This window comes from Montipora foliosa, chromosome 12 (assembly GCF_036669935.1).
Source record: "Montipora foliosa isolate CH-2021 chromosome 12, ASM3666993v2, whole genome shotgun sequence".
NCBI classification, from domain to species: domain Eukaryota; kingdom Metazoa; phylum Cnidaria; class Anthozoa; order Scleractinia; family Acroporidae; genus Montipora; species Montipora foliosa.
The window spans coordinates 14,157,236-14,168,900 of NC_090880.1; the positions used below are offsets into that span (position 1 = coordinate 14,157,236).

An 11,665-nucleotide genomic window follows, 5' to 3' on the forward strand; every position below is an offset into this window, starting at 1 on the left:
TCCGAACCTTGTTTCGAATTCCGAGAATTGTGTTTGTCGCTCGCATGAAAAGTTTCTTCTCTGAACAAACAGTGTGGAGATAAAACATACATGTACCTTCTTCGTTCATCCAGCCTTTCTTGTGCACTGAAATTTGCATCCTTGATGGCGTGTTGATATTCAGCTGTCGAAGACCTTTGAATAAGACATTCGGTGGGAGTTTTTCGCCATTCGCTTTCGCTCGAAGTCTGAAGTCTGAACTCTGAACTCTGACTGTTAATTTTTTATTAAGTCGGAAGGTTCAAATAAAAGTGTATGCGCTGTATGTTTATCATTTCAGGTGCCAACTTTTAGCTTTTCTTTTTACGTATATCATATACATGTATCATTAAATGCGTGACATTTTCACTTTGTTTACGTTAACAAAAAGAGTTCGCATGCCAGTTGTGTAAGGATAATTGTTCTCAATTTGATAACTCTCAATTTTTTGGTGCGTCTTATAACCGAGTATTTTCACGTTATTTTCAGTTTGAGAACTTAGCTTGATTAAATTGCTAAGTTTGGGGTGCGTCTTATAACCGAATAACTACAGTATATAACAGGCATAATTATATTTAAGTTTGTAGCTGAAATAGCATCAAAATAGGCATCGATTGTCGATCATAACGAACTTCTCGACACCTAACACACCACAAACAACAAAATTAGTAAAGAGAATTGCTCTGCTGATCATAGCAACATGACATTGCAAAATGGCAAGCAACTTCTTGCTTTATAAATAAAATACTCTCCAAGAAAATAGCAATTGGAAAACGTTGTTATTTACTGTGAGCAACAAGTATCAATGAGTGAGTCGTACCGGACACAATCGGGGGAAACATTTTCTTCGGGTTCCCAGGTTGACTCAAAAGGAGAATAACCCCGCCACAAAACTAAGTATTCAGTAGTCCTCTGTTAGCAAAGAAAAATAACACAATTCTGTATCAATAAAGCAGTCCTATATCTGCATTGTTCTTCAGCGACTTGGCCATTTGGGCCGAATTCTTGTCGCAAATATTAACCGAAGTATCGCTCGCTTTACAATCATCTTACGATCCATTAGAAACAAAGGAATTCAACTTACCGTAGCGTTTTCTCGCTTAGCGATGAGACGCTCGACTTCCCAGAGGCATCCCCTTCCTTTAATTTTTCGAGTTTTTATTTTGGGGAGCATATCGATTGAAGACACGCTGTTCAAAGACGCGTAAAATCCTTTTTCTTTCCTCTCGTGAGCCGCCATTTTGTATAAGACGAAAAGAATTGGCTTGAGGGGCTCATAGCGATCTCATACCTGAACCAATCAGCTACGTGTTAAGACAATAACAGGATTGACAGCTCCTTTGATATGGCCCAGTGGGTCCAAATAAGCCCTGCCCACTCTGATTCGACTTTTCTGGTGATGCAAACTGTAGTTGTTGCTATTTACTCCAACAGAATGAGAATGCACTGAAGGAAACCACATCTGTACAGTATTACCAGACCAGTCGCCAGCCGGACTGAATTGCACCACACAGAGTGATAGTAGAAAAAACCTTCAGATTCAAGGAGGAAATCTGGGCAACATTTCACAAGACATTGAAATTAAAAAAATAAAGTCATTCTCTTGTTTCAAAGTTATGTGATCTATGTCCAGATATTTGTGAAGTTATTGTACATTTTTTCTGTGGTTACTGAAAAAGGGTTATCTTGAGAAAGTGCTGATTACTGTAACATTACACTTTTTTGGATGGGGGTAAGACCGAGGGTTGAGCCCGAAAATATTTTTTTTTTCATACAAAAAAATATTGCAGTTTATGGGTATTAATTTTCTCATGCTCTTCTGTGCCCCTGGTACGGCACATTGGATGGATTTTGCCATCTTTCTCTGACATCCTTGATTACACAGTGTGGCATGACCTCTCTCACATCATCAATGTGACACCCCAATTCTTCTTTTTTTTGCTGATATATAGGGTTTTCCCAAAGGCCACAATCCTTGAGTGTTCGCCAGTACCATTTATAATCTTTTTGCCGCTTTGTGTGGTTAGTGATTCTTGCATGACTTCTTCCCTGTGGCTTGAAAGGGGAAAAAGCTATGCAAGAGGGCGGAAGGCAATAGGCACAGACTGCCATCACATTTTGGGGTGCTTCCCGTGATATCTCCAATTTCAAAGTGCATGGCCTAGTGACTAGTTTCATCGGCTGTTTTGGTGTGAGGGTGAAACACACTAACTCTGGCAGGGGGAAACTGGTCTTCTTGTGAACTTGGAACTGCAAAACGTTTTCGTTTTGAAGCTGTAACAAAATTGAATCGATCACTCAGGTAAGTCTTCACGGGGGCTTAAAAGCAATTGACTGCACATGTGATTTTTCAGTGAACGCAAGATACATTCACTAGAATTATAAATTGTTTTGTAACTGCTCCATCACGAAGAAGACCTTTTGACAAAAAAATTATTGTTCCTCAATTTACCCTGAGCCTTCAAGTCCAGAATAACTTATTTCTATTGAGAATTCACTCAAGAGGCCCGTTTCTGATTCGTGACCCCGATAACGAAGCAGACAGGCAGGAATCACCTTTCATCCCTTAGCTAGGAAAAGGGTGCGCGATTGAAATAAACGGCTCTTCAACATGTTCTCTTTTTGAGCACGTTTAGCAAAAACTTTCAACAAAATGATGCAAAAGAGAGACAAATTCTGAGCAGCATAAAATCTGGGTCAAAAGGAGGTTTTACTAGATAATAAGGGCAAGATGTACCGTTTGGTTTCTGACCATTAGCAGGCCTCACAGAGATGATCTCGCAATCGGACGTATTATCCTTTATTGATTTTAGTATCTTTTGCGTTTCATCATCAAATATTTCAACTGTGACATGCATTTAAGCAATAAATATTTTAGATAACCTTATTACCGACAATGAATATGGAATAAGAGCAACATATTTGGGTAAATAACAGCTACACTGAAATGGCAAAAAACTACTCACCCGCACACGTTCTCTTCCGGACAACTGACTCGAGCCCAGCATTTTTCTTTTCTTTATTATTGATAACAAAAGTTAGAAGTTTTAAGACAGAATTTAATTGAAACTTAGATGAATTAAGAAAATGTCTACCGCGAGAAATGTATTTCTGGCGCATTGAGGAGCTGTCACAGAGTAGTAAATGTTGACACTTCGGTGTCCGCAGATATATGACTGACGGCTTGCCCAGGGCAAAGGTCCTTTTATAGTTAGGGTCCTTGTTTAACGCCACCAATAAACCACATACGGCCAAGTGAGGTGTGTATTTTAGTTCTAGGTCCTGATATATGGATGATAGAATTTTACATAGCAACCAGGTTTGTAGTTAAGAAGGACTTCCTTCAAAATTTTGAAATGCCCTTAACGTTCACAATGACTTTCACTAAACCACAACAGCGTGACATCAATGTCACTTAAACATATTTAAAGTGCCAAACCTGAGAGTAATACTGTAGTTTTTCGCATTCAATAAAAGGAAAAGAAAAATCACTTTGTGTCCTCTTTGGTTATGAAATAATGCCCTCTAGTGCTTTTCACAAGACAAAAATCTCTGTGTACACAAGACTTGACAAACCAAAAAATGGATTTGGACATGTTACTTGTAGTTTAGTTGAAGCCCAAGTAGGTGTAATAAGTAACTTTAGGCCAAAAGTGTAGCAACACCATTTCTATATTGTGCCATTCTTTTTTATGAGGAATGCTAAAAATATATTCCTCAAGAAATTGGTAAACATACCTTCATTTTTTGGGGTACTCTAGATTAAAGACATAGTGTACTCCCAACAAAGCAAAAACACCATGTTTGTATTCGTTAACTTCCATTAGAACCTCATTTTCAACTATGATAGAGAGTTGTGGTTCACCATCGTCTGTATCTGGGGACAGCATGTGAACATCTCCAGTTAAACCGCTGACACAATCATCAAAGTTAGCATATTCCTGTGGGGAAGCAAAAAGAATACACACCAAAAGCTCAGTGAATGTATTAAGGAAAATACAATAACGTAGAAAGTGCAAAGACCAAAATTTCCTCAGGAGTTTAAGGCACTTTTTGTTTTTTTCTCCCAATGAATTGGGGGTAAGTAAGCAAAAATCAGTACTTATTTTGAACCGTCGATTTTGACAGATTGGAAACAACAATAATAATCCTAAGAATGGTTATTTTCCATATTTACCCTTAAAAATAATGCCATCCTTTCTTTGGTGCCAAAGGCCTGGTGCAGTGTGGCAAGCACCATACCAGTTTTGGAATCTGTTGTGAGGGAAAACAATAAACTGTTAACAATTGTATCTACCAGAGCATAAAGAAGTCAATCTGACGTAATTAGACTGAGAGAATGCTTGGAACAAGCTGGTCTCAAGTGACTAGTTGTACTGCACTGCAGTATGTTACCTTTTCCTTTTTCACATTTGAGAAAATATGACTATTATGTCATCCAAAATACAGGCTGGGCAATTCACAAGGCAAATCTAGCAGTTCACGAAGTCAGTTGGCACTTTCTTTGCACTCCCCTCTTTGAAAGTAGAATTTCTTTCATTGTTAATTAAGGAATAACACGATGTCTTTACTACACCAAAACATGTACAATCTTTATGTACCTCTTCTGCCCATGAGCTGGTAGATCAAAGAAGCCTTTAGTTAGTTGCAACTAAAAATAAAAACATTTTCAGGAAAAAAACATTACCATTGTCCATTTCCTCAAGTTCTTCTGGTGAGCCATCAAAATTGATACAATCAGGGTTGGTGACCTTTGCATACTCCCACAGTTGTGGGAGTAGCTGTTCCCTGGCCTTTTCATAAGTTGAACAATCAGTCAATAGTCTGGCCTCTAACATAAGCTAAAATAAAGAGTAGAAGTTAGAAATAACACCAAACATCAAACATATTTAACATACCAACATTGACTGCACAAATTATTACTTTGAATAAGGTTACAACGTGCAAAGCAAGTAAAGAAACTAGAATTGAAAGAGTGCATGCTGAAGGTATCATTTTCGTGCAAGTGGGTTATAAAATACTATGTTTTTACAATGTTATGCAACATGTGATTCAAGCTATGCTGAGAAGAAAAGACGTTGTCCTGATTTTCTGTTTAACATGTTAAGTGGCTTACTTACTCTAGCATTTAATAGCATGGGTTACAGTTCAACAATAACTTATTTAACAATCACGTCAACCTTCATTGTTCCACAAATGTTCCACCATGCATAACAGTTTAAGTGTTTAAGCGAGGCTCCAGCACTTCGCTAAGTAGCCTGACTTCTGGTCTCATTCACACAGAAGCCCTTCAAGCTAATCCTGCCAAGCCAACCACATGCTGGAAAGGTCAGTCTACAGCACTGGGAACACTCTCCCCTACTCTTTTTGAATAGTGTGTGGGATATTTTACGTCCCACAGAGTTAATGAACAAGGGCTGTGAGACTGGACCTCTGGCTTATCGTCCAGCTCATCCGAGAAGAGTTGAAAGTCTAACCATTTGAAGATGTATTTACAAAGGAAGCACTTTCTCCCCAGTTATTTAAAGACCCTGAGTGCTGGTCCAGCCAGAGTTGAACTCACGACCTCCCGCATGACAGCCCGGTGCTCAACCGAGTCACAGGTGTGCAGTGCTGTTCCAAGGATACAAAATTTTGCATTTACCTGATAATAGTTGTTGAAACCAGGATACTTTTCAAGAACCTTTTTAACAACTCCCTTCCCTGACAGGCTTTCAATCCATTTCCTTCGAAGAGGAAGAGAAGCTTCCATAAGTGCATAAATCTTTCGAATATGAACTTTTCTTGCTGTCATCTCTTGCTGAAGGCGTTTGTCATGGCCCTTTAAAGTAGTGTAAAGTCTCGTGTTCTTGCATTTTCTGTTAGACTTGAACTAGTTTCCTCAGAAATTTCTTCCGACAAAGAATCATTTGATAAAGCGAAAGAAACCTACCAAGATGCACTCAACAAGAGCGGCTACATATATAATCTAACCTACAGAAAAACAACTCCAGAAACCAAACACTGCAAGAATAGGCCTAGAAACATCACCTGGTTCAATCCTCCGTACAGCCAAAACGTCAAAACAAAAGTTGGAAAGTGTTTCCTCACCTTAATCGGCAAAATCACACCCTTTGCACAGAATTTTCAACCGGAACACTCTCAAAATTAGTTATAGCTGTGTGAGCAATGTAAAAACAATTATCTCCAACCAAAATAAAGCCGTCATTAACAAGTCATCAAATCCACCCGCTCAAACTATCAACACTTGCAACTGCCGTGACAAAAGATCCTGCCCTCTAGACAGAAAGTGCAACATGCGGAATACCATCTACCAAGCAGAGCTCACAACATCTCAGTCAAAGCAAACTTACATCGGTCTTTGCGACACATCATTCAAATCACGTTATAGAAACCACACATGTTCCTTTAGAAATGAACGCTACAGAAATTCCACTGAACTTAGTAAATATGTATGGGGTTTGAAATACAAGAAAGTCGACTATCGCATTAAATGGCGGATTGTTAGGCATGCAAGATCCTATTCAAATGTAACGAAGAAGTGTAATTTATGCCTGTGGGAGAAATACTATATAATTTGTAGACCAGATTTGGCGACCCTTAACAACAGAAATGAGCTTGTAACAAGTTGCAGACATGCAAAGAAATTCCTTCTCAATAGCGTAATTATTTAAGGCTTATTTTTAGCAGCTCACTGGATACAGTTTGTATTGTTTAACTGTTGCTATGCACCCCAGCCTATAGTGAATTGCTACCGTTATTTTCAAAATCACTGTAAAACACCATGTACTCCTTCTTTTTGGCAGTTGCCTGATGATTGCTTCGTGAGAAGCATGAAACTCGGAGTAGCAAATAAATGTTTTTGACCTAGTTCAAGTCTACGTATCTATTCAAAGCTCTGGTAAACCCATTGAGCACTTTTAGCTGATGATCAATTTATGACGCCATTTAATTTTAATTATATATATATTCATGTAAAAAGTTTCGCGCGAATGGAATCCGCTCGCGTATTCAGTTTCGGTATTTCAAATATCAAGCAATCGAGTTTGCCACGGCATTTCTTGAGGACTTTAAAGTCTTTAATTAAATTGTCAGGTGTTGAGGCATGCTCGACCCCGAAATGTTCTCCAGTTACGGAATGTTTATGTTCTTCTACGCATTGATGGAGATGGCAGCAAGTGTAACCAATAAAATAGCTTTCACATAAGAAAAACAAAAACGTTGATAACTAGTTTGAAGGCTTGTTGATCAATCTTACAGTGCCAATAAAAGAGAAAAGTCCCCCAGAAATACAATGTGTTATAATTTTACAGAACAATTGTGTAGTCATGGTTCACTTACCCCCTCTTTAAAAGCTTGCCCTCGAATTGGTGGCAATGGGTCCTTTAACTCAGGAATTAAGGCAATCCCTTTTTTTGGCACACAACTCAAACTCACTCAGGGAAGGATTTTTCTTACCCAGAGTGGCTTGTAGTACCACAAGAGAGTTTTTAATCACCTCATTGCGTGCCTTAGTGCTAAGGCTGCGCATCCCTTTCTTCCTACATTCCTTTACTGATAAAGGTACAATTAGGTTGAGGCTCTTGCCAAGTGTCTCCACGTCTTTGCTGTCTGGAACGACTGTCACTGATTTCACAAGTGTATCAGCTGTTTCCCTTGAATTGGCCTTACATTAAAAAAGGAAGTTTATATGTATAAGCAGATATAATTTAGAAAAAATAAACAGAGTCCGAGTTTAAAAGAAGGGTACATATATCTGAAATTACTCATGAGTGCTCCACATTGTATCCAAAAGATGAATTCAGCTTAGATCAGCAAACCTTTTGACTTAATCCTTCTTATGCCCACAATTGGATGGAAAATGGGAACTTGGGCATACACACTTGTATTCAAATTTATCTGAGAAAATAATTAAACTTACCATTCGACTTAATCGTGGTAACTTTGCATTTACTTTTACCAAGGGAACAGATGATCGATGAAGGAGTGTTTACTTACAGTCAACGCGCTTCACGCATGAACGCTCGGCGACATAAGGTTACAATGATACAATGATACAATGATGTGCTATTAGTCTCTCCCCCACAGGGCTTTCAGGACTAATTTTACAATACTTTTGTGGGGCACTTTAGCCAGACTGTTTGTTACGCAGTTTACAATTAATTTTTATGGAAGTGAAAGATGCCCCCGTCCAGCTTAGGTTAGACCACAACACCGGCGACTACGTCCCCTACTCTTATCGAACAGTGAGTGGGTTCTTTAACGTCCCATACTATTTAATTTCCAACAAGAGTTATGAGACGGGACCTCCGGTTTGCAGTCCATTATCCGAGAAGACTTGAAAGTCTAACCGTTTGCAGATGTAATTACAAAGGCAGCAAATTCTCCTCAATTATTTTAAGACCCTGAGTGACGGAATCAAACTCACGACCTCCCGCATGACAGCCCGATGCTCAACCAACTGAACCACCGGTGAGCGGTGAACAATATTCAGGTGAATGGTTCGTGAATGAATTTGATTGACAAGCCTTCGCCATGAGATTGAAAGATAAGGATCACGTTTCAAATAATCGAATCATTCAGTTGAAGATTTCGCGCTCAAATGATTAAAAATGGCGGAAATTCTTATAAAGATAAAGATTGAGGGCAACAGCAATGCTCTTGCGTTTGTTGGGTGAGCAAAATGCTTAAAGAAATAAGACAGGACATCATTTCCGAAGTAGGAGAATTGCTGCCTCCAAATTTTAGGTTTGTTCGAACAGGAATTCCAGTAAGCGCTATCCAAGAAGAAAAAGTGCATAGGAGAGGAAGAGAGCGGCAAAGTATTTAGTTTGTCAATTCAAGTACACAATAGCTTGGAAAAGAAGGATTGTCGGGAAATTTCCACTCAAAGTTCCAGCAAAATGTCGGTCACACTGAACCCGCTGAACTGGACAAATTCAGTGTGAAGTCGAATTGTTAGAGGATGATATACAGCTGGCCCAGGCGAAACTTCATTCGCTTGAAGAAATTCCTTCACATCGACCCTGGTATGGTAGAACCAACTTCACCTGTACGAACTGTCATTACAAAGGTCCCAAAGTTTTGAAACCTTGCACTCTACCCGCATGCGGAGGCTACAGCGAGTGTGCCATATTAGCAATGCATTCAGATCACAAAGTGGAGATAAACAAAGCGAAACAAGAGATCAAAACTCTTACAAAAAAGCTAAAAGATAAAAAGGGAAGAAAAAGAATCGAAGGAACTCATGAAAGGATGAATAAAAGCTAATTTTTTCAGCATAATGTGACCACGGCTTTTGGAGTGTGATCCAATAAAATACTCGTGCCATCAAACACTTGAAAATGATTTGCGAATTCTTGCAGCTGCTTGTAATCACAAAGTTCCCAAAGACAATGGCTCGGATTTAGAAGAAATGATAAGGAAGAAGAAAGATTACTGTAAATCGTACGTCATTCCTAATTCGTCTTCGAATTTTTCACCAGACACCTTCATCAAGATACGAAAACAGACCAACGGGAAGTGTAAAACAGCAAAGTCAAAGAGACTCAAGGAACAAAAAAGAGAGGGGCAAACAGTGGCAAAAAAGTTTGGGAGATGGACCAGTCACAAACAACCGACATCCGTCAACAAACCATCCTCTTTCTCTCGAACGTAATTTCAAGATTTTCCCCGTACAGAAGAGAATAGCCTTCATCTTATCGTCATCAGCCCGTTCCTTACAGTAACTTATGGCCTGTTGCAACATCTATACCCAATCGTCATTATTTGAAGTACACTCGCAGTCCTTCAGATTCTGCACGAAGAAGTATAAACTACCCCGCTTCATCAACAGCTAGGGATAACAACCGAAGTTTAAATAATTCACTCAGCCTTATTGACACAACGCAAGAGGCAGCTTGCATGCTCCTCGATTTGTACAATGATCTCATAAAGTGATTACATGTAATAACGCTACACCAGTCCACTGCTAGTATTAAATAAACCATAAATTAAAATAGTACTCTCACTGTTGTTCCCTGTTGTTTCTGTTTTGTTCTCAATTTATAACAAAAAAACCGTTCTGTTTGCAATTTGTTTACATTCCAAAGCCACTAAAGTTTTGGGCTTCATAATTTTTTAGCTTACACCAAGTTGATGAATGAACTTTGTTTCCATTTTACTGTATTTGATTTTTATTTTACACTAACCGTAAGAATTTCCCCATCTCTTTGAACGTGTTGTTACTAAATAGAAATTGTGACTTTGGGGCTTTTCTGAAACCCGGACCAGACCGGACCGGATCAACAAAGTTCCCCGCCAAAAGTAGACACGTGTAATCCCTGAGACTTTCTCTCTTGTGTAGTCGTCTCCTCATTTATTGAGAGTCATCGATAAGGTTTTTTTCAGAGGTGATTACAGATTCTGAAGCAAATTATGAAGGGGAAAGATACGATGTAACAGATTGTCCCAACTCTCAAGAAGTAAATATAAAAGCTCATATTTTCATTGTGTCATGGTCTACGCTAGTGTCTTTCATACAAGCATGTGGTGAACAACAACTACTCTTTATTGTCATGCCCGGATAAAGGTCATGTGTCAGATTACAAACCACACTGGAAATATGAAATTGCTCTTCAGATGGATCTTATAGCTACAGTAAGCAACTGAATTTGTGTGAACATTAACTAGCCAGTGTATATCCGCCTCCTCCCTGTTACGAAAAATTATTGCGTGACTAGTATTTGGAACATTCGTAAATATGCTAATTTCGTCTCGAATCTTCTAGAATATTTAATTAGTGCTGTATCGTCGTGATTCGGTAATTCTATTTTGTGCCGTTTGCATATCTTGCTGTAAATACTTTCTTATTGTAATATTACTTTATTTAGTATAGCCAGAAAGTTGTAGAATCTTTCGCTGTAAAGTATATAAGCGAATCGATGTTGTGTTTAGATGGTTTTTATCCCAGGAATGTTTCAGGAGTTTTACAGTACTGTTTACTGAAGTGTGACGAAGGTCTCATGTAAAGCTTGGAGGCTTTGAAGAGTGACTGAGGTCGTGTTTGTTAAGTGTAAGAGAGAGGTTACGTGGATATCAAGGCAGAGGCCGTGGGTTTATATAAGAGCGACGGAGGTCGAAGCATTGTTAACAAGTCTAGCAAGTGCTTGTTGTGAAGTCCGGAGTGGAATTACTGCATTCGTGTGAAATAAACAACTTCGTTGTGTTCTGACACTGCGTTGTGATTAGACTGCAAACTATACCTACCACTTTAAAACATCGAACTCGCAACACTGGGGGCCTGTCCGGGAGAGTGGAATTTAAGGAACTGTTTGTTGTCTACCGTTAACCAGGAAAGGATCACAACTTGGAAGGAAGTAGCTGCGCTGTGGAAAAAAGTTGTAGCGAGTGAAAGAGCCGTGGAACTTTAGTGCTGTGAAAATGGAGCAATTTATTCAGCTTGGCGAAAAGTTTGGTCTGGAACGAGAAAAGCTGCTTGAATTTGTGCGTGAAGAAGAAAAAGAGGAGAAACGTAGGCAGCTTGAAGAAGAGAACGAAGAAAGACAGAGACGCACAGACGACAGGATGAAAGAAGGGAAGGGAGACGTCAGGAAAGAGAAATTAGGAAGTTACAACAGGAAGCTGACCTCATGAGACAGAAGGAAGC

General features: G+C 39.1%; 1 protein-coding gene across 1 annotated transcript in view; it reads right to left on the minus strand.

Moving 5' to 3' along the window:
• LOC137980840 (uncharacterized) overlaps positions 1–1,258 on the minus strand; it is a 2,121-nt gene extending 863 nt beyond the window's left edge. Inside the window, exons 1-2 of the mRNA XM_068828252.1 lie at positions 1,103–1,258; positions 839–930 (exon numbers count right to left, since the gene is read on the minus strand). Coding sequence (XP_068684353.1) covers positions 839–930; positions 1,103–1,258 — 248 coding nt within the window. The remainder of the gene's footprint in view (positions 1–838; positions 931–1,102) is intronic.
• Positions 1,259–11,665: the final 10,407 nt, after the last annotated feature.